General features: G+C 39.6%; 2 protein-coding genes across 2 annotated transcripts; both read right to left on the bottom strand.

Moving 5' to 3' along the window:
• Positions 1–754: 754 nt before the first annotated feature.
• On the bottom strand, positions 755–2796 carry LOC147868848 (actin-7-like). The gene is made up of 4 exons (XM_087324025.1): positions 2707–2796; positions 2217–2610; positions 1266–1879; positions 755–1156 (listed from the first exon to the last, which is right to left on the bottom strand). Exons 1-4 carry the CDS (start codon positions 2764–2766, stop codon positions 1091–1093), a joined length of 1134 nt encoding a protein of 377 aa, XP_087180151.1. The 5' UTR covers positions 2767–2796; the 3' UTR covers positions 755–1090.
• Positions 2797–14397: 11601 nt separating this feature from the next.
• On the bottom strand, positions 14398–18612 carry LOC147868847 (uncharacterized). The gene is made up of 6 exons (XM_087324018.1): positions 18358–18612; positions 16312–16556; positions 15905–16163; positions 15433–15612; positions 14954–15109; positions 14398–14791 (listed from the first exon to the last, which is right to left on the bottom strand). Exons 1-6 carry the CDS (start codon positions 18427–18429, stop codon positions 14618–14620), a joined length of 1086 nt encoding a protein of 361 aa, XP_087180144.1. The 5' UTR covers positions 18430–18612; the 3' UTR covers positions 14398–14617.
• Positions 18613–24146: the final 5534 nt, after the last annotated feature.

The following is a 24146-nucleotide window of genomic DNA, read 5'->3' as shown; positions in this document are numbered from 1 at the left end:
AGGGATTATCACTTTGCATCAATCCGCCCCTCTTGTATGTTTACACAGACCATGAGTAGTTCCAGTTCTCACCTTAGTTGCTAGTTCTCACCATGTACTTAAAAACTTCCCATATTTACACATAACATTTGTTTACTTCAGTTTCTTGCATAAGTCAGATTTCTTTTGGAGATAAACATTAAGACATTTACTTAATGCATTGTGGTGGGTTTTAACTGCCCAATTCCTAGGTTCCAAACGCACAAAATGTACCACGACACTGATTATGCCATACAACATCATGATATGCTCAACATTGCCTAACAATAGCAACTGAATCATGGAACTAACATGATATCATATGTGCATACTAAATTTGGACATGCACCATCCATTGGTGAGCTTTCTTAACGACAAACACAAAGTTGTGAACATATAGTTCATCAAATATATAATATAATTGCCAGTAATTTCAATAAAACAACGAAAACTTAATTTTCTAAGTTTCTCTCTAAATCCCGCATTCTATAAAGTTTGAAGATTCACAAATTATTCTTACTTCTGTTGTATATGAACTTAAAGGTAGTTTAGGGCCTCTTGGACTTCACCAGAGGCCAAAAACCAGAATATCAAAAGCTGGAATTTTTTCAGCCATTACTTAATTATGGGGAGACATTTGTCTTCTTATATACAGTAAGCTTTATATAGAACAGCATAAAATATTCACTATTAAAAAACAAGAAAGTGCAAAGTACCTAGATAAAAATAACTTCCATGCAAAGAATGGTATTTGTTCTGGTGTAGTATCTGACAGTGATGAACAGCTGTATGCAATACATGTGCAAATAAACATCTAAATGTTCAAACTTCTTTCTATCTAAAGTCAAAGACACTAAGAGCCCTCGATTCACATCTATGAGTATGGGAGAAATGCAGTGTGTGCACATACAATTCATGTAATGTTCCTTTTCTCTGAATTCAGCAAGTATATAAGAACTCTTGTTTCAAAGTTGTATGTCTAATTGTCTCTTACACATATCTCAGGTCATCTTTATCAAAATTGGAGAGAAAAATCAAATACACCTGATACTATATTTGCATACTTTTCAACCTAAAAGCATTTTCTATGCACAATGGATGGTCCAGACTCCTCATACTCCGATTTTGCTATCCACATCTGCAAGAAAGAAACAAAACAAGTAAACTAAACTGACTACAAGAAACGAGGATAATAAATACGATAATCAACACCAAGGTTTGTGAATTTAATGCAGCAATATGAATACCTGCTGGAAAGTACTTAATGACGCAAGGATCGAACCTCCAATCCAAACACTGTATTTGCGTTCAGGTGGAGCAACCACCTTGATCTTCATGCTACTTGGAGCAAGAGCAGTTATTTCTTTACTCATTCTGTCTGCAATTCCAGGGAACATGGTAGATCCACCACTGAGCACAACATTTCCATACAAATCTTTACGTATATCCACATCACACTTCATGATGGAATTGTATGTTGTCTCATGAATACCCGAAGCTTCCAATCCTATCAACGAAGGCTGAAAAAGAACTTCTGGGCACCTAAATCTCTCTGCACCAATCGTTATTACTTGCCCATCTGGGAGTTCATAACTTTTTTCTAATGAAGAGCTACTTTTTGAAGTTTCTAGCTCTTGTTCAAAATCTAGTGCTACGTAAGCTAGTTTCTCTTTTATGTCTCTTACAATTTCCCTTTCAGCAGTGGTAGTGAAAGAGTAACCACGTTCAGTAAGAATTTTCATCAATGTATCAGTTAGATCACGTCCTGCAAGATCCAAACGAAGAATGGCATGTGGTAGAGCATACCCTTCATAGATAGGGACAGTATGAGTTACACCATCACCTGAGTCCAGCACAATACCTAAATATACAACCAAAATACATTACACAAGGGATTATACTTGGAATCCGATTTACTAACTGAAATCCACGGTAAAATACATTACACAAGGGGGAAAGTCTGAGATATCCCTGACTTATAATCATCATTTTCTAAATTTTCCCGCATTTTCATTATTTCCCAAAATGCCCTATGCCAATCCATGAAGGAAAAATCATATGTGCTGTATGAGCAATTACATATACTTATTCCCTTCTCTCTGTTGAGGATTGACCTAGGGTATTTGGAGAAATAAAGTTTTTACACAGGGGGGCACTTCAGGGATTTTCCCTTTAGCAGTAATGAGTAGGAAACTTACCAGTTGTCCTACCACTGGCATAAAGAGAAAGAACAGCTTGAATGGCAACATACATAGCTGGAACATTAAAGGTATCAAACATTATCTGAGTCATCTTTTCACGGTTAGCTTTAGGGTTCAGTGGTGCTTCGGTAAGGAGTACTGGGTGTTCTTCTGGGGCAACTCGAAGTTCATTATAAAAAGTATGATGCCAAATCTTCTCCATATCATCCCAATTGGTTACAATGCCATGCTCAATAGGGTATTTGAGAGTCAAAATCCCACGTTTGGATTGTGCTTCATCTCCAACATATGCATCTTTCTGACCCATACCAACCATTACACCTGTATGCCGCGGTCGTCCAATAATACTAGGAAATACTGCTCTGGGAGCGTCATCACCTGCAAACCCAGCCTAGAGAGAGAAAGGGTGGAAATTTCATTACATGCAGATGAAAATAGAATTTTATTTTATCTTTAATATCATGGCAAGCATTTCTCATTACATTACCTTAACCATTCCCGATCCATTGTCACAAACTAGTGGTTGAACTTCATCAGCATCTCCCATCTTGAGTTGTAGTTACTGCAAGCTGTGGCAGTTTAATAAAACATGTTTGATTAGAAGAAACAAAAACCATTGCTGGGAGACGATAGGTCTTCAGAAATTTTCCAAAACATATGATCTGCGGTAAGCAGAGAAAACATTTTATTAACTTAAAAGGAAGCGGTATGATGTAATGTACTTGGAGAGCTTATGTCTCGTGTAGAAATTTCAGTAACATAAAATGGAGTGGTAAGTTGCCACAAAATCTTAAAGCTTATACCATAAAAATAAAGCTCTCGAAGACAGCATTCACTGACAGTGTATGGTTCCAAAAAATCAGAAAGATAAGCAGAGCAAAAACGGATTTTTTTTCGAAAAACGGAGTTCACAAAGCAATCATTGAGTTACAAGGTATGGCGCCACGAAATCGCATATATAACAAGAGAAAAACCAGAACGTTTCCAGAAAAGACGGCGCTTGAAAGCTCCATGATTATCCAAATAACGTTTCCCAAACTTAGAAACAGGAGTAAACGATCGAAGAGAAGCAGAAAGAGAAGGCACTGTTCGAAGTGGCGTTTTCTAGAACGTGTGGAGCTACAGCTTCAAGAAACTTGGAAGCACAAGCCGTACAACAGTAGAAAAAGCACAAGGGCAGGCAGAGAGAAGGCGACAATTACAGCCAGAAACGGACGGATCGGGAACAAAAGGCGAATCCGAAAGCGCCAAACTAGAGCACGCACATTGGAACTCAGAAAATCTCAGAATATGGCACAGACGGGAAAAGAGATGGGGAACAGAAACTCGGAGCCAGATCTAACCTTTGGAAGATCATCCTCAAGCAAACTCAAAACAAAAACACAAGGATGCACAGGTCCAAAAAGAGCTAAAAGATGCACACACACACACACACACACACACACACACACACACACACACACAGAACCTGTAGAGAAGAAGGACGTCGATCTGATTCTGCCACAGAGAGAGAGATTGTGGGGAAGAAGACAATGAGCCTTCAGGTCTTCTCCGCCTGCGTTCCTTCCTTCCTTACAACACACACTGCCTTTCTCTTTCTCTGCAGAAATGCCTTCCACCTGGTTTCTACTTGGAAATGGGAATATGGTATGTATATGGACTAGAATTTGGATTCACACCTTCTCTTCCCATCCATCCAACTGATAACCAAAATTGATTTGGGCTCCCTAATGTATCAACCTCCAAACAATTGTTCTAATTCATTGTTCGAACTTATGGTTCGCTCGAAAATCATGGCCTCACGTAATGGAGACGAGAGATGCGTGCCCTTTAATCAGCATAAGTTTTTTAAGTCACGATACCAATTCGGTGTTTTTTAGTACGTTGTTTACTTGTCTGTTATCGATGTACACATTTGGAACCCATGCCAATGGTAGAGAATAATTGTCGACATTTGGTGACCACAAAGGAGTTATTCATTGGGTAGTAGCAAAAGGTAGAGTATGTTCAACGAGATGACAACCACCAAGGGATGACATTACATTGAGTCAAATGATGAGATGGGAGCAACACCTTAACTCTAATCAACCCAAAAAGTTCCATCGATAGTCCAAGAGGTCACCAATAGTGTGGTGACACATATCACACCTTCCTCATTTTCAACTACTTCTTTTTAGAGAATGATGTGTCATAATTGTTTGTGAACAACTAATGCATAACATTAGAGCATGTAGTGGCATTCGTCTCGATATAGAATATGAATCACGTGGCTCAACATTTGAATGTTTTCGATCTTGATTGTTCGATGTGTAAAAGTTGAAGCTCTCCTTAGATTATCGAACCATTACCTATCATAATCAATCATTGGCCAATCTACTCCTCACCTTCAACGAGATATGTGTGATATTCTAACCTATGTTTCATATGAAGTTTTGATGTAAGAGGCCACCAACTACTTCTACATAGTGTGAAAACTTTCTCGTTAGACGTTATTCTAATTCCTCATTTGGTTTGGGGAGTTTGTTGTGCCATCTTTTGAACTAATCTCACATATTGGACTAGAAAACAATCTTAAAGTCAACCATTTGTGAATGCCTCCTTAAACACATAGACCTCATGGACTTCCTCACAAATGCTCTTGACACCACGATGGAGAGGATGTAGTATTTGAACCATAGCTAACAATGAGGGCCCTTCAACATATATTCGTGACAACATCTCCACCCATAACATTTCCCGACTTTCATGTGACCCCTCATTCTTATGAGAAATGCAGCCATCAAAATATTTATTGAGGTCCTATCGAGCATCCCACTACAACAACTCTTTAGAGTGTAAGAAAATGTCACCAAAACATGCATCTCAATATGATTGGCACAATCACTATGATCACCATAAACAAAGGGAGTGAGAGGATTGCCACAAGCATCATGATCATCAAAGTCAATCCAAGTACACACATCATGGTCAGTAGTGTTGGAGACAAAGGGCCGTCAATGCAGAAGATCAAGAAGCATTCGATTGGGGTTGAGTACCTGCGTATGACAGTTTCTAAGATCGTGCACAGAGAGAGAGAGAGAGAGAGAGAGAGAGAGAGAGAGAGAGAGAGAGAGAGAGAGAGAGAGAGAGGAGGCACAAAAGACTTTCTATTCCATAGAAACAATAATACAACCAACCTTACAAAAAGGTTACAAGGTCACTATATATAGTGACCGACTTAGGGCAACTACCATTTATGCTAATTACACAAATGGCCCAAACTTGATCTATACAAAGGGATAGTGTGAATACGTCCATTATACACTTGTATTCGACACTCCCCCGTAATGGGCGTATACATGGGTTATCTAAGATTACAGGTATAAACCTAGGTTCTCGGACATATCAGTTTTGTTCGAGTCGGCAGGGTCCAAAGGCAGAAGACCGGACTGGTCGGGTTGGAAGAGTTGAAGCCGATCATTAGGGAACTGATGTCGGTTGTCTGAAACCATCCTGCGTTGTGTCCGGCTCTAACCGGACTGGTTTGTCGTTACGCCCATCTGATGCCGAAGGGACCGAAAGCGGTCTGCCGAAAGACACTTGGTCATTCCATCTGCGACATTGTCGGTTGTGGATATTTTCTCTAGACCGATTTTCCCTGAAATGACGCAGTCCCGAACGAAGTGATATCGAACGTCGATATGTTTGGAGGCGTTGTGGTGAACCGGATTTCTCGACAAGGCAACAGCACCTTGACTGTCGCTATAGACAACTGGAGCCGAGTCATGGTCGACTTGCCGAAACGTGTGCGCTAGCCGGCCGAGCCACAAAGCTTCTTTTGCAGCGTCGGACGCAGCTACATATTCTGCTTCGGTCGTTGAGGTCGCTGTGCACTCCTGAAGTTTCGACTTCCACGAAATTGCTCCATTGCCGAATTTGAAGCAGTATCCGGTTGTTGATTTCCGACTGTCTATACAGCCGGCGAAGTCCGAGTCGGTGTAACCGACTACGCCTGAGGTTGAGTTCGGACCGAAAAGAATGCCGTGATCTTTTGTGCCAGCCAGATATTTGAACACATGCTTGATTGCGTTCCAATGCGATCGGCCAGGATTGTGCATAAATCTGCTAACGACTCCTACGGCATGAGAGATATCAGGCCGTGTCGCGACCATCAGGTACATAAGGGAGCCGACTGCCGGTGCATACGGTACCGACTTCATATCTTCCCCCTCCGGACCGGATGTCGGGCAGTCTCGCTGAGAGAGCCGAAGATTCATGGGGAGCGGGGTTGAAGCAGATTTGGCTGATTTCATGTTGAAGCGTTCCAAGACACGTCCGATATAGTCGGTCTGAGACAAAAAAAGATGTCGTTTATCGCGATGCCGACTAATCTTCATGCCAAGTATGTGTCGTGCCGGACCGAGGTCCTTCATGGCAAACTTCAACCGCAGTTGCCGAATGAGATCGGCAAGTTCGCCCGCGTGGCGTCCAGAAATTAGCATGTCGTCCACGTAAATGATGAGGAAGATGGGTGATCCATCGTGAGCTGTGTTGGTAAAAAGACAATGGTCCTCATCGCTTTTTGAGAAGCCGATCGATTGGATGAAGTCGTCGAACTTCTTGTACCATTGTCGCGGTGCCTGTTTGAGGCCGTATAGACTCTTCCTGAGTCGGCAGACTAGATGTTCTTGGCCAGTTGCCACGAAGCCTTTTGGCTGCTCCATATAAATTTCCTCTTCAAGATCACCATGGAGGAAGGTTGTTTTGACATCTAGCTGAATCAGCTCCAAGTTGTCGGCTGCCACTACGCCGAGTAGAAAACGAAGGGTTGTCATTTTCACCATTGGTGAAAAAATCTCGTCGAAGTTGACGCCATATTCTTGTCGGAAGCCCTTCGCAACTAATCTGGCCTTGTACTTTGGGGTGGTCGAATCAGACGTCTCTTTTAGTCGATAAACCCACTTGCAAGGAAGAGCCCGTCGATTCTTAGGTAATTCGACCAGATCCCAAGTCTTGTTTGCCCGAATGGAGTGCATTTCCGACTCCATCGCCAGATGCCAGGTGGCTGAATCGACAGATGTCGATGCTTCTTCGTAAGACGTCGGTTCGCCGGCGTCGGTGAAAAAAATTCCAGGAGAATACCTCTCCGGAGGTTGCGACAGTCTCTCGGATCGTTGAGGTATGATTGGACTGGTCGCGTCGGGTATCGAGGTCGGATGGTCCGAAAGCGAATTATTCTGCTGTGCCGAGTCAGAGTTGTCCGAGTCGGTGGTGTAAGGTTCAGCTACCCGTGAAGCTGACCGTGTGTTAAGAGCGGGGCCTTCTTGAAGGGTCGGCACATCGGAAAATGTTACCCTTCGGACTTCGATCGGTTTTTCAACTGATGGATTCATAGCCGACTCGTTGAACACAACGTCCGAACTTCGAACGATTTGTCTGCGTTCGGGGTCCCAGAGTCGGTATCCCATTTCGCCGTCTGATCCATATCCAAGGAAAATGCATTTCCTGGACCGAGGTGCAAGTTTTCGGCGATCATCTTTCGGAATAAGGGCGTACGCCTCGCATCCGAAGATCCTCAGCTTGTCGTAATTCGGCTTACTGCCGATCCATAGTTCCTGAGGAATTTGAAGTCCTAGAGGTCTACTTGGCGACATATTGATTATGTGTACTGCCGTGAGTAGAGCCTCTGCCCAGAAGCCATCCGACAGTCCGGAGTGTTGGAGCATGGAAACTATCCGTTCTTGGATTGTCCGATTCATTCGTTCTGCAATCCCGTTTTGCTCCGGACTGTGTGGTGCCGTAAATTCACGTCGGATGCCGCGTTGTCGGCAGAATTTGACGAATTCTTCTGATTTGAACTCTCCCCCATTGTCGGTCCGAAAGCATTTCAGTTTTCGGTCGGTTTGATTTTCTACCATAGTGAGCCAATCGGAGAAGATCGAGAAGACACGATCTTTGGTGCGAATTGGATAAGCCCACACCTTTCGAGTCGAATCGTCAATAAAACTGACGAAGTAAGAGGCACCGTCGAGAGACTGATGCGGCATTGGGCCACAGACGTCCGAGTGGACTAAATCGAGAGGTCTCGTTTCTCTTGGTGCTGATGTCGAGTGTGATGCGGCTGCTTGTTTGCCATACTGGCAATGTTCGCAGAATTGATGGTCGGAGAAGGAGAGTTTAGGGATGTATCCGGCTCTAGATAGATGCGTAATGCCGGCCTTGCTGAGGTGTCCTAATCTTCTGTGCCATAGTGATGACACAGGAATATCCACCAAAAACAGGTTACCCTCTCTGAGCGTAACATGTAACGGATACAGTGAGTGTATCTTGGGTCCTCTAGCAAGCAGGAGGTTCCCCCTGTGGAGTGTCCACCCTCCCGAAGAGAAACCGGCACGAATGTCGTCTTCATCTAGTTGTCCGACTGAGATCAATGGCCTTGAGAGCTCGGGTACATGTCAGACATTGTGAAGTACAAGTGTAGAGCCACCTGCAAGGTTGAGCTCTACTGTGCCGATTCCAATGATGTCACAGTGTTGCGAGTTGCCGACTCGAACTGAGTCGGAGTGACGGATCGTATATTGCCGAAATTGGGATCGATGAGGAGTCACGTGAAATGACGCGCCCGAATCTAAGAGCCATGTGCTCGATTCTTCAGTCGTGAGCAGAACTTCTGATCCGACTGGATTTTCGATTGATAGTATATTCGGGTCGTTTGGTAGCACATCAGCTGAGAAGCTGACGTAATTGATCTCCTCATGCCGGCCACTCTTCTTGTCTGATTTCTGAGACTTGTCGTTCTTGTTCTTGAGTGCGCGGCAGTCGGCTTTGATGTGTCCGGGTTTCTTGCAATAGTTGCAGATTCGATTATCCCGTGACTGGCTCCGTCTTCGCTGATTGTTCGGCTGCCGTGAGGAATCTCTTCCTCGTATGTTCGATCGGTCTGTCGAACCTTGTACTACATAAGCGTCGTCTGTTGAGTCTTTGGCGAAAGACTTTCTCCGAGCTGCTTCGGTCAGGATTGCGCTCGTGACTTCGGAGTATTTAACAGCCGTGGTTGACACATTGCACACGGTTGTGACGAAAGTTTCCCATGATGAGGGAAGGCTGCTCATGAGTATCATTGCTCTGAGTTCATCCTCGATTGCCGTCCCCTGAGATGAGATTTGGGAGCTTATGCTTTCGTACTCATTGAGATGTGCTTGAACCGAATCGGATTCTTTCATCCGCAAGTTGTAGAGGCGCCGGATCAGAAACATCTTTGTTGCAGCGACCTTCTTTTCGTAAGTGTCTGACAGTGTTTTCCACAGTTCGAATGCTGTCGTACACGATTGCACCGTAAAGTATACCGATTCCGATAGGTGCATCCGAATCGTGGCGCGGACGATTCTGTCCAGCTTCTGCCACTCAATTGGTTTGTATCCTTCTGGAGGTTCTTCATTTTCGATGGGATCGATTTGCCCCTTGACTATGAGATAGTCCTGCATTTGCTCCTTCCAGAAGTTGAAGTTCGATCCATCGAACTTTCGTAGACTCATTTCTGACGAGCCGGATGTTGATGCCATCAAATTTGGTTTCGGTTGACGAAGCTCGGTTCGGAGTTGACTACGAACCTTGTTGGAGTGCAGCCGGTTGGCTCACCCGATATCGTTCTAGTCGGATTTGAACCCGAGTCGGTTCGGCTTCGGATATATGTATTGTTGAACTTGCTCGAATTGACTCCGGTAACTTGAGGGACAGAACCGACTGGTCTTCCCGAATGTTGCCGAGTCGGAGTGAGCCCGGTTCGCTTCCGAATATATATATGCCAAATACCGATTATTGAAACCGATTGTCTGGACCGATTCTGCTTCGGGTGACTGCAGCGATGAGAGAGACGAATCCAACTGATCCTCCCGAATGTCGATCAGCCGGATGAAGCACGAATTTGGGTTGTTGTCTTGAGACCGATCTGCACCGAGTGGTTACAATGAGCGGCGAGCAGCGTTTGATGACCTCTTCGGATGCCGTTTAACCGAGTGGAGCACGATCGTGTGAATGTTGCACAAGGGGATTTCACCTCGAGCGGTTACGATCACAAGGAACAGAGTACAACCGGCTGGCTTACTCCAAGCGAAGATGATCTAATGCGATGAGATGCAAGCCTCGTTTTTTTCTTCTTCTTCTCTCTTCTTCGAATGACGCAGGAAACCGAATGCTATGCAGGCTGAGACGACGGCCGACAGCGATGTTGAAGGACCGAATACTGTGCAGGCTCTGATACCAGATGTTGGAGACAAAGGGCCGTCAATGCGGAAGATCAAGAAGCATTCGATTGGGGTTGAGTACCTGCGTATGACAGTTTCTAAGATCGTGCACAGAGAGAGAGAGAGAGAGAGAGGGAGGCACAAAAGACTTTCTATTCCATAGAAACAATAATACAACCAACCTTACAAAAAGGTTACAAGGTCACTATATATAGTGACCGACTTAGGGCAACTACCATTTATGCTAATTACACAAATGGCCCAAACTTGATCTATACAAAGGGATAGTGTGAATACGTCCATTATACACTTGTATTCGACAAGTAGGACCAAACAACTCTCCCCCTACCCCAAAATGCTTGCAACCACTAATTTGTGTGATCTATTGCAACCAATGAGCCAATCTAGACTCAACTGCAAACTTCATTGGGGGTACCACACACTTGATAACATACAACAAATAACAACCTTGAGGTCTCTCAAGAAGAAGTGTCACAACAAACCCAAACATAGGTACAAGAGGTTAACACGGAGAATGATACCCGCATAGCCACTAACAACATGGAAGTGAGCAAGATTAGGCACATGGTTGTACTCCACCAAGCTCCCATCACTGGCGTGGATTCACTAACAACTACATGGCTAGTGCTACAAGCCAATGAGGTCACTTAACATCTCGTAGGGTTCTCATCTAGTGGTTAGGAAATCGGCTTTTCATGTCAAAGAAACATATTTGTCTCCTATAATGGATACCATTATTTGTTTTCTTGCTTGGGAAAGCCCACAAAAAAGGTTCCCAATCCTATACATTAGAAGGTTCAATAGGTCATGGAACCCCAAGCTCCTATTTGTCTCCACAATGAGTAAGGGCTAGTTTGTCATAGTTTAGAATGTAAAAATCCCTTACTAAACCCACTACATCATTTCATGTGGGTGAATTTAACATTGTTTGAATTGTTGGCGACGAGAACATTTGGTTTATTGATTGAAGTTTTAGGTGATTGGGGGGTTTAGTTGAAATTTTGTTTTCCAACTAACTAACGTTATCAACTAACTAAATGAGATTATATGCACCATGACATTCCCCTTGGCAATGAGGCTTTTGATTCGACAACGCAAAATTGTCTTTGAACGACTACTATCAATTCAAAAAAAGTTGTTGTTAAGAATTTGGTTTTTTTTACAATTGTTAAGTATCCATCAGGCATCTCACCTCTAATGCTTTGGTCCAAGGATATATAATGAAGACTCATTGTAGAACTAGGCAATTAGAGAGGCAAAGAGGTTCATTGTTGTTATGTATAAAGGTAATATCTATAAATCTTAACGCCATCTCATGCGAAAAAAGGAGTAAGTTGCAGTATCAATTAATAAGGAGGAACTACAAAGGGGAATTTGTAAACCTTTTGTAGAGGTTCTTCCTCATTTGATATATCTTTCTAGAGCCTAAGCTCAAGATTATTTATAAGCCTAAGCCTTGCAATCTTTATAAGTTGTAACTTAGAGCATGGATTAATGCAAGCATACTCACATTGGTGATTTATTGCCTTGTCACTCTTCTATCAAGTGTTTGAGTTGTGGTAAAATCTCATATGAGTTAAGTGTTTACTTTATATTCTCTAAATGATCAAGTTGTAGAGTAGGATTAGACTTTGCTTTGCTAGTTAGTCAATGTGTAAGCACATTGGGGTGATTGACACTCACTCTTGCCTCTAGTGCCAACAAGAGGATAGACGATGGTATGTAACCACACACCGACCTCAAGGTGATTCTTAAGAAGGATATTGAAAGACAATACATCTTGAAACAATCGTGTAGAGTGTCAAAACAACCAATGGGAACTCTCATGTTGGATTTGGTTCATCATCGCTCGTTGGTTTCTAAACTATAGATAAATGCACCTAAACCGTTGTGGGACCTAGTTGTTGCAATTAATAATGGCCTTCTGCTTATTTCTTCAATGTAAAAGTAAATCTAATACTATGGATACGAGCCAAATGGATAAAGGGAACTAAAGAGTTTTATGGAGCCTCGTGCCTCAATTTGTCCAACATTGTTCAAATATTGTTTTTCCTAAACACTCATTTAGATGACAGGTAGTTCAAAACCATTGGGAAAAGTTGCATGTAGTCATATGATCAAGTAAAATGAATTTGGATTATCGTGACAAAGATTATAATTTTTATGTGCATTGATATATCCTAAAGAACGTTACAAAATTTTATATGCATTATTCACTAGCCAATGTCTTTACTCAAAGAAGAGGAGTTTTTCAACGCTGGATTTGGGTTGAGATATTTATAGAGGGCTCATCATTTTCTTTCCACCGTCACCAACCAAGAATGATAATCTTTAGTATTTGCAAAAAAACAATTCATGCAACAATATATATTGCTATGTCTATAATGTTTCCACAAAGAGTAAGCTAAAAATAAATTATTTTTATTGTGGTCAAGATCTATATGAAAGAAAATTAAACTAGTTGTGCTACTTATTTATCGCTTTTGCTTTCATTGCTTAAATCTTTCGTTGATGAAGACATAAGAATGGGCAAAGGTCAACACCTTGCTTTCTTTATTTAATTGCACGCACATATGGAAAATAATGTAATTTGTTTGTTTAAATAAATGTCATTATACCACAAGATTGCTAACAAGATGTAATGGAGTATCCTCATGCATGAAGATATGTAATCAATTTGTTATAATTCATTAATTTCCGTTACATTCTACTCTATTATGCTTCATGAGGAATTTAAAAACCACACACACTACGAGATAGCATTGCCAAATCGAAATCAGAAGTGTTAGTAACTTCAAGTTGTCCAAAAAACAATGTGAATGAATGACAACTTATTCTGATAAATGTAATTTGCAGTTAATTGCTAGTTAGTTATTGCTATATGAATAAATTCATTAAAGAGTGTGGCAAACTCTTAAAAACATACGGATGTTCTCCTGTTCGTTTTAAACTTGTGGGCATCCATTAAATAGTAGAAAAGTTAGGGAAATTATGGTGTTTCTCCCAATAGCAATATGTTAATTTTTTATACCCTTGAAAAAAGTTTGCTTTGTTAAACTTATTTTTAAACCTTTTTGGATCATGTGCTCTCAATATTTATATAGTGTTTACAAAATCCATGGTTCCGTTCAGATGGACAGATACATTCAATATTCTCTTTCTATGATGACTTAATGTTATGGAGCAACTTCTCAACTAGTTTAAAACGATTTACTACAGTTTTTAGAAGTTTGAGAAGTTATACACAAGATTACATGTACATGCACACTTGCCTTAAATTTAATGTCATAAACACCCATTAGGCCTTGGGATGGCTAAGGAAAAGAGTAATGCTAACCTTATCAGAGCACAAATTTGTGAAGAATAGAACCATTACATTTCTTTTGGACACTCTTTATCTCCTTGAAATAGTGGATCCCTTATAACATCGTATCTATGTTTTGATTTCTGTTTGACAAAATACATATGGTCTTTCTTCTATATATATACGCACACATACACATACATACATTATATATACATTCAACTAAATGTCTTGTTTCTTGCTTCATAGAACATGGAATTATGTTGAACCACAAGAAGAATGACTATGAAGGGATTAATGATCTTCACAAATTGGTTCAAGAAAGGGATTAATGATCTATTGCTTGGAGTGACAGCAAGAGATTATCACTTAACCTTCAATCAACTAGGCCTTGGCAATCTCTACGTTCTCTTTATGCAATCAATTTGAAACAAGTCTTTGTATGGTATGTCTTATATTGCTACTTGATGTTGCATTGTTCTAGCACGCCTCTAAAGGTGAATATTCTTATCGAGCTCTTTTAAGCAACTATAATCATGTCAACAAAAGGCGTCTTGTATATATGCACCTTTTTATGGGGGTGGGCAGGGATTGAAATTTTTGACCAAGATGAATGAAAGAGGGTACATGGTTACCATTGAAATATGAAATCATTCTTTGTATTGATACTTTTCTAAATTTCCAATTTCTGAAGGTGGCTTACAAGTTGGCCTCCTTACATTGATATTAAGAAAAAGAAAAGAAAGAGGAAATTTTACATAAGACTTTTTAAGCACCACGTGAATTATATAAATTTTACATAAGACTTAGTGATCATATAAATTTGTTTTTCTTTTGCATTTTTGGTTCATTTATACAAACTCATTGTGTGCCAAAAACTCTTCAAACTTGGTCCCTTGTAATACCTTGTATACCTCATCCCAGTTCTGAATTTGCTCTGACAATGGCTTTGTGTGTATCTTCACTTGCTGGCTCTTAAGCGTCATTGGTGGAACACCCAAGAATTCTTGAGCTCGATCTAACTTCTACGAGATAAAAAAACAAAAAAATATGTCAGAAAACAAAAGTCAGGATCTGAGCTCATAAATTTAAGCATGTTTTATCTATCTGTAAACATGTGTCTGCATGTTTATAAAAACGATTAGTTAAGGCTACATACATAAACACACTTTAGGTACACTGCTTACCTCATTGCTTTTTAAGAGCTCTTCGTAGTATACGACAATGTGGCGTGTGGTGTTAAAGATCCTCATTGCATTTTCCGTCACTTCCAAAATCCGGCTGAAGCTCATGACCAGCACCTTATGATTGATGGTTGGCTTGAAGCTCGCCAGAGTCTCTGCCTAAAATGTCATCATTGATATTGAAATTAAATACTTTTTAATATCAAAAGATAACAAAACTTATATGTATGTTATCTTTAAACAAAACAACCATGAAAAAAGGGGAAGATAACACACCTAAATACGCCTAATTGTTTCTAGCATATTATCCTGAATACCCCCTCCATAGTACAAAACAAAAGTAAAAATATTATAAAGGGGGTATTTTGATAATTCTTTAAAGACTTGGGATGACACATAATTCACATAAATATCAAAACGAATAAAAAAACTGGGGGGGTACTTTGTCTGTTTTTGCCTCAAGGCTATAAATGTTCAAATACCTCCTCTTTGGAATGCACATGAGACTTGTGAGTTCCATTCAGTAGTTTCACCTCACGGTCATAAGCATTTGCAAGGATAGAAACAAGCCTTCTCAATAGGTTTCGCCGGATGAGAAAAATGACAGAGACCCCTTTCTTGGTGAAATACTCAAGAATCTCCTTGTGATACTCCATTAAACCCTTTTTTTAAGATCACAAAAATTGTGTTAGTGTGTGTTATCAGTCCCAATCTAAACAAATGAGATATTTATATATCTGAACACTCTAGAAGACTTGGTAGCCACAACCCTAGGGTTGCAGAATAGAAATTTTGCATGCAATGCTCATCATGTTTATATATTTAGATGAAGCGGTTTTAAGAAGGTAAGTTTTGTGAATCAATCTATAAGCATTAATTGAGCAAGTCAAATTCCTTACTGTAAATAAATGTTTAAAAAAAAGGTTGTCTATGGAAAACCCTTGAGAGGAAAACCTGATTAAGCATCCACTTAAAACCAACTGCAGCTGTGCATTCATCCTTGATCGCACTACTTCGGTAATCGAGGTTATAGACATTGTCAAGTTTGGTCAATATAGTCGACAAGTTCTTGTGTTTCTCTCTTCCTGTGAAGATCTCTCCATGAGAACTGATATTTGGATGGTTGTTCAGAAGCGTCTCAAACCAACCGCTTCCAGATCTTTGCATGGACAATATGACAAAATAATGTACTGGTGTGCACATGCATTCTTTCCTGTCATATTTAAATGATTCTCTTTAAAATATAACAACCCGTCAAGATTCAATATAGGTTACAAAAGAACAATTCATCATCATTCAATAGAAGTTTAAAAGGACCCTACATGCATTAGGGTAAAAAGATATTAAATGTGAAGAATCACCTCTCAAAGCTTTTGGGCTTAGGGTAGTGGAGGTGCAAACCCTCGGTTAAGCTTGTAAGGTATGCAGGGCAGCGAATGATTCGATTGATTGTTTCACGACGGGTGTAGTAAGCACTCTCCACATACAAACTCTTTTGTCCTGCCCGGATAAAGCATATGGACAGTCCACATAATCCCACTATAATCAGCAACAGCAGCTTACACCCAACACCTTCCTTTCTCCACGCCTTCCCAACAATAATATCCTGCGTTATTTTTTTAATACAGGAACATATATTTAGCTGTAGATAGAAATTAGATATTTCAGTTTATTTGGGACATGCTAATTACAATCCAAAACAGAACATTAGAATGTACATTAAAGTCTTGAAAAGTAATTTAAGTATTGCTATTAGAAGCGCAACTCAATGTAAAATATTGGAATGGATTCTCCTCTCGCTAATTGATTGTGTCAAGCATTTTGGATGACAAAATAGTAGCCTATTGTCATTACATGTACCACCAATAAAGGCCACTAGATTCATAAACAAAATATATTAGAATGATGAAATTGAAACAGTTGGTAGATAGATAGATATAGAAGTCACCAAATGTTTCCAGTTGTAGCATAATATGTGCATAACCAATTTTAGAAACAGATAGATAGACAGAAGTCACCTAATGTTTCCATTTGTAGCATAATATGTGCACAACCAGTTTTAGAAACAAGGAAGCACAGCGTTAGATAGATAGATAGATAGACAGAAGTCACCAAATGTTTCCAGTTGTAGCATAATATGTGCATAACCAATTTTAGAAACAAGGAAGCAGAGCGTTAAGTAACAATATATGTATGGGGTATTATGTACGTAGATACATGATTGCCATAAGTTATGGAGGTAAGTGAGAATATATCATCAAGCATTTTCATTTTTACTTATTAGATTCACTCTAGCTGAAACTCAAAACTCATTATTTTCTTCAAAAGTTGACAACAAAACTTGGTTTTACAAGGCAATTAAGAATCAATAGCTTTTGAATGCATTTACATAGGCTATTCTAAGCAAAGTGTATTCTCTATACACAACTGGAACCAGTATATTCTATGTTCAATACATAGCATTAAAACACCTCCATTTATAAAAGCACACACTTGACATACCTTCTCATTATAAGGTTTCTACACTATTCATTATGTATCAGACTAGCGAGGGATCTGGATCCGAATACAACATTAGTTACATTTTTTTACTGTATTCTATCTTTACCGTGATTTTACCATATACAATTGGATGCATTTGAATTTTTCTAGGTGTATTCCCTCTTCATTGAGAAACATAATATTCCGTCGTACCTTCTCAATATTTCTGGGATCCAGGCACACTAATAAGACAGTTTTTTGCATGAGCGTTATATACCCCATGATTTAATCATAGGCTTCACCAGAAAAACCCTCTGCATTACCTCCTTTATATAGCTACAATGATTCAATCCATGAATCTTGTTTATTACCTAAATAAACTTCAGATATTGGTCTGCCTTTCAGAGAACATGTCCATACATTTCAGACATAGCAAATCATATTCTTCTATTCAAATTTACTATCCCCTTTTACTTATACATGATTTTTAATATAATCCATCGAGTTGTACACACAAATTATAGCTTTAAAAATCTAAATAAGAACTTAAATTATTTGTGATCAGCTCACATTCTTGTTTCCCGGGGAGATAATAAGAACTAAACGCATGTGTTGTTTTTTAATTCCTGGTAGATTTATAATTCATTTCTTGATAGTATTTTATACCCGTATTTAGAATTGCTAAACACAAAGAAAAGCAGATTGCTTCTAGTTACACAAAGAGAAATAGTTTGATTGTAAATTACAAATAAAAGTAGATTGGAAGTATTACAAAGAAAAATAGATTGAGTGTATAACAAGTTAAGAGATGATTTAAATGTGAAGAATAAAGATTTCATTGATTGAAATCTGTAACAAATCGAGGGACGATTCAATGTAAAAGGGGGAGAGAGAGAGAGAGAGAGAGAGAGAGAGAGATTACATACCTTAGTAGCAGATGTGAGATCAGAAATCGCGTTGTTGTCTGGAGAAAAAGGGCGAGTCAGGTTAACAGTCATTGAGCTTCTTTCTTTCTTCTTTCTTCTTTCTTTCTTTCTTCTTCGTCTTCTTCTTCTTCTGCTGCTGCTTTTGCGACAAGAAGACAGGAAGAACAAATGGACATGGGCCCTAAAGTAGGCACGGGATAAAAGCTTGGGTTGAAGTGTGGAGAGAGAGAGAGAGAGAGAGAGAGCGCAATCCGGAAGAGGAAAACAGAGGAGAGAAGTAAGGCAACAAGTGGAATGGGAGGACAGACAGAGAAAGGAACAAAAAATAGATAGATAGAAAGAGGAGGAGTTAACTAGTGGCAAATAGAGGAAAGAAAAACCATGAGGAGGAGGAGGAGGAGGAGGGGAATTGCCTCTGTTCAGAGAGCGAAGAGAAGAGGAAGCACACTGAAAAACACAAAGAGAGAGAGAGAGAGAGAGAGAGAGGAAGGAAGAAAAGCTTCTCACTTTACTGTTTCGTTTTTTGGGTATTTCCTTTCTTTCTTCCGTCGCCTTTTCTTCTTCGCTAAGGCATCAAAATCACACCCCCCCCCCACCCCCACCAGATTTAGTGATATATATGTATGTATGTATGTATGTATGTATGTATGTTTTACTTACTTACTAAGAGGATATTGCTGCACTCAGTGAATGAATGAATGAATGAATGAATAAACACAAGAAAAGACAAAACAATCAAGAAAAAGATTGATTCGCAGGACAATACACACACACACACAGACGCTTGAGAGACAGAGAGACACACACAGAGAGAGAGACACACAGAGAGAGGGAAACACGTGTTCTCTCTCTCTCTCTCTCTCTCTCTCTCTCTCTCTCCCCTGCTGCCTGCTTCTGATGCAGCTCCTTGGGATAATCCCCCATGCTCTTTTGCTTGTATTTCTGGTGAAGAGCTCTCTCTCTCTCTCTCTCTCTCTCAAGTTCCTACCATGATGGATGGATGGATGGATGGATGGATGGATGGATGGATGGATGCCTCTTCTCCCACATACACCTTTCTTTCACTCACCACTTACATACATACTCTCTCACCAATGCTCCCTCGCACTCGCGAGTCATCATGTCGCAGCGACACCCTCCGTGTCCCCCCCCCCCCCCCCCTTGCCACAATTCGTGTGGAACCAAAAGCTTGTAACCTCCTTCGCATACATATTTCTTTCACAACCTTCCTTCCCCAAAAGAGCCGTTAAGATGTAACCATCGAAGTTTGGGCTCACAACGAGCCCGCTCGTTCTTTTTTTGCATCTCGATTCCTATTCCAGCACCCCCAAAGCAAGAATCACAAGCATGTGAAATCTCGTGTGATAAACTTCTATGTCCCACATGGTATTATTATTTGGTGATGTCAAATTTTCGAAAGTTACTATCACAAGAAGAGAAGTTGTTTTTCACGGGAAGAGGAAATGAAAGTTCCTAGCATGCCTCATTCCCAAGACTCTCAATGTGAAACCGTGCTCGGAATCATGGGGAAGCGAAACATCATGTGATCAGTAGGCTTCCTTACCACGAATAGCATTAGATGTCAACGTCTAAAGACATAGAAGCTTAAAGTACTTGCTTGGTTGGCCGTTGTCTCGGAGGTTGGCAATGAGTATTTGAGAATCATGAACAATGAAAGTGTGTTTGGTGTGCTACTACTTTGAGAACCTTCCTTGCTCATAGGAGTATCAAGTGTCATTTTTCTCGTAGATTCCTTGATATTCATGACAAACCTTGGGAGGGTTGGAGTGGTAATGAGATTCAAGTGGGAGAGACCATAGAATGCTCCACAAGTGCTACATCAATGTCTTCCTATCTTATGCATATGTTTCTAAGTTGTGAGCCATATGTTTCAAGGAGTCTTTGGAAATTTCTGTTTACATAACTTGGAATAACAACATAGTTACAATGATGTCTTTATAAATATTGAAAAAACAATGTCACTACCTTTGAGAGATGCAAAGAAACGGGGTTTTGTTATTCTTAGTATAGAATTTCATCCATTCGAGACCCCAAAACAAATAGTCACCAATCTCTAAAACAACCATCCTCCAAATCACCCCTTACCAAAATCAATACCAAATATCTGATATTGAACTCCATAGAATGAAGATATGACCATTTTTAAATGATCACAGAAACTATTCTACGCACTCACTAACAAATATCTGAGAAGTCATTTTCATAAATGAGAATATCCATTATATAGGTACTTACTTACTTGTTTTCATCTTCTCTACACTAACCTTCTTTATGAAAGGCATATTCGTGTCATTCATTCTATTGTGTTAGTACATAATATTTTATTTTATTTTATTTTATTTTCTCCAAAAAACACTACTTCACATTAGTTAGCAAATAGAATACAACAAAGTTTACCCGAATCCACAATGGAACCAAAATATACAACTCAGAGGAACAACTCCAAAACTTTCAAACAAAAACTCACACGACCCTTAACTCCAACAAAACTGAAATAAACCCCACTTTACCTCGACTCTACTTCTCCTAAATAACTCTTGTATAACAAAGTTATCCGGGTAACATGACTATACTAACCCACTTGTGCTTCAGCTATACATACATAATTACAATTTACAACCCATGTACAATATTGGGAGCCATCGACGGAAACATTCAGCTAGGCGCCTGGTAATTCCACTTAGGCCTCGACGAAGATTTGACCATCATGGGAGAACCACCCCATTTCAGCAAGAACTTTGGCCTTGCCCTTTCTGCTTCATCCGATTCCCCCTTAATCAAGTCATACCGTTCGCGCAACCAAGCCACAAGCTCTAACCAAATATTTAACATCACATTCCCACATGAGAGCTTTTTGCCGCTAAAAAACAAACTTACAACGCATGATCTAGATGTGCCAGACCGATAAACATGTCACCATAAGCCAAATCCCCTCAAAAAATTCAGAATTTGTGCCAGGTCTTACCCCATCACATTGGAATGCGCTACATCTTGCACTATAAATCCACGTCCTTGTGGGTTTAACTATTCCTCCAGCTTTCCCCTTTTTGAGACCGTCCTTGTATGGATCCCCACACAACATTCCCATTCACACCATACGCTGCCAATGTCAATGTCAATGTTGTCTTGTGGAAAAAATGTTTGTATCAATGTCAATGTTGTCTCGTGGAAAAAATGTTTGTGTCAATGTCAATGTTGTAAAAAAATCGTGACCAAAATCGCAATGCTCATTACCTTTAACTAAATTTATGGAGAGTTATTATATAAATTATAATGAATGCAACATACTTGCGGAGTCCTAAATCAACAATTTTAATTTAAAAGTTGAATAACTCTTGCAATGGACACAATATGGCCATCTCCCATCTGTGAATGCTTGAAATCAAATTATATCATTATGAATATGCTAATGATAATGTCTTGTTTGTATTTGAGCGTTCTACATATATTATATTTTCAGCCTCTTTATGATATGTCACCATCATTGTGCTAGCAATTTTTGTCTACTTCCTTCTTACTTAAAGTTACAAACCTCAACTCCTTCAACCACACATACACACAAATAGCCTAGACATGCACTTATTCATATAAAGCCCACCATTATACAATTAATGCATTATCACTTGATTAAAGGCTTATCAAAGAGAACCATGGGGTCATTGGTTCAATACTTTGATATGGCACATAGGACAACATGAAAACTATAGGTTGGCAGTTGGGTATCTTGACAACCACTTTAGATACCTTATCTATTTCCATTCACATGAGCCAAGTTGATCCACATATAAATTTCTAAGCTTTTGAGAGCATCCACTCCATTTTTTATTTTTTATTTCCAAAGTCTACATATTACAACCAACAAAAGTTGTTCGAGGTCCATATATTGGACAGAATGAAATAATTTAGAGAAGCTTGTTTCTATGTAGATCAATCCAAATTCTATCACAAAACATGAAACTGAATTGGGATATGAATTATAGTAAAAAAAAATTAACACGGTTGAGAGAGAGCTTTTTAACAATTCCGTAATTTCTCATCTTCTTCCTTAGTGATCATATTGGCCTTCCCTTTGGACTACATAACGTTTAAAACCCATCAAGACCCCACTAACCATACAACCAATGGAATGTTGACTATAAAACAATATTGACAAAATGTTTGAAACCATTTTCAAAGTTACTATTTAATCCATGAAAGGAAAGCAAGTGTATTCTCAAAGTTTTATATTAGAATAACTTATTAAGTGAGAGATGAAAATAAACTAATGTCGCCCATTCTCAACTTTACTAAGCATACCTACTACCAAATGAACCCCCCAATGAACAACTTCTTTGAAATTTGTTGTGGCAACCCTCAAGGATAACCTCGAAGGGACATTTCTATTGGTTGTCCTTGAATCACAACAAATCACCTTGAGAATCCTCAATTTCACCATGTCAAAACATGGTTGACTGTCTACTTGACCTTGACTATTCATCATCAAGAATAACCTCCAAACATGCCACATGAACCTGAGTTTACCCACAATGAAGGACATGCCTTAATGTAGGCCACTTCGCTAGTGTAACAATGATTCCAACACAATAGTGGCAATTATGGTGACAACTTGCAATGTTAGGCAACCCATCTGCCACCTCCATGCCTCACTACAAAGTGAGTATAGCACATCTAGAACCCTAATCTCTAAACGTAAATTGTAGAGATATACTTTGACCTTGAACATGAGGCTAGACCGAGTCCAACCCTCGAATACTACCAACAATTGTCACTACAACAACCAAAGTTCAGATCATCATCCTAACTACAAAGGCAAAGGCCTTACAAGCATGTGTGCTCAACAAACATACCCCTAGGTTTATTTGTTTTGGCAAATGTATGTTGTTGACAATGTAGTGGGCCTAGTTGTTGAGCTACAACCAAAGGCCTATGTGGATGATCCAAAGCAAAACAACACTTAATGAATGAGTGCTAACAATCTTGAGATTGGTAAAAGCAACGAATGGGCTGAAAGTCGAGACTAACCAACATGAAGTTCGACAAAAACATTGTGCTAGGAATATCAAGATCATTATGTTACTCGATTAGGAGGCAAAGATAACCTTGAAAGTTATTTCAGATAGAAAACAAAAGGAATGCACAATACACCCAACATTTAACATGGAAACCCCTTTAGGAGGAATAAAAAACCATGGGACCAAGTCGAGAGCAAATACGAAACACAACAATCTCTTACTCTAGATAGATTAGAGTTTTACAAAGAAAAAGAAAAGCTTCCTATAATTCTTAAACCCAAAAAAAACCACAAAAAACTCGTTGCACACTTGATAGAGGCAATGATGCCCAAGGCATTGGTGTTCAGTTGTTGCATAAGAAGGCATTGATGGAGGAAGTAAAGGAGGCTAAATCATGCTCTAAAGGTTCAAATTCACACATTTTCTAATTCGACTCACCCCACCCTCTTTTCATTTTCAATTCAAAAAGTGAGTAAATATATGTGTAAATACCTATATTACGTGACCTTGTTCCCATAGTATGTATAGAAAAATTTATTTGGGCATCCTACCCCATTCACACACATAAAATGTGTGGTAAAAAATACTAAACAAATTTCATGGAAATCCACATCAAAAGAAGGTTTTGTCAAGTGACTCAATTTGTATTGATTCCTACTAGCTTGGCACATAGCTCAAGCTTTTTTTTTGAGGTCACCTTTGTCAGAATGTGAGCAACAATATCATCTATATGAACTTTGTTAAAACTCTAGTTTT

The sequence above is a fragment of the Azolla caroliniana genome, unplaced genomic scaffold (assembly GCF_043228905.1).
Source record: "Azolla caroliniana isolate FFs.n. ecotype wild unplaced genomic scaffold, voAzoCaro1.0.p SCAF_1, whole genome shotgun sequence".
NCBI classification, from domain to species: domain Eukaryota; kingdom Viridiplantae; phylum Streptophyta; class Polypodiopsida; order Salviniales; family Salviniaceae; genus Azolla; species Azolla caroliniana.
Note: the sequence above shows the minus strand (reverse complement) of the source record. Positions and strands in the feature narration are given on the sequence as shown.

Excerpts from the sequence above, each read along its gene's own strand:
- LOC147868848 (XM_087324025.1), bottom strand. The coding sequence starts at position 2,766 with ATGGGAGATGCTGATGAAGTTCAACCACTAGTTTGTGACAATGGATCG. Across the intron at positions 2,611-2,706 it reads ATGGATCGGGAATGGTTAAG|GCTGGGTTTGCAGGTGATGA; the intron begins GTAATGTAATGA and ends TTCTCTCTCTAG. Across the intron at positions 1,157-1,265 it reads CATTAAGTACTTTCCAGCAG|ATGTGGATAGCAAAATCGGA; the intron begins GTATTCATATTG and ends TCTTTCTTGCAG.
- LOC147868847 (XM_087324018.1), bottom strand. The coding sequence starts at position 18,429 with ATGACTGTTAACCTGACTCGCCCTTTTTCTCCAGACAACAACGCGATT. Across the intron at positions 15,613-15,904 it reads TTAAGTGGATGCTTAATCAG|GGTTTAATGGAGTATCACAA; the intron begins GTTTTCCTCTCA and ends TCTTAAAAAAAG. Across the intron at positions 14,792-14,953 it reads AGCTCTTAAAAAGCAATGAG|AAGTTAGATCGAGCTCAAGA; the intron begins GTAAGCAGTGTA and ends TTTATCTCGTAG.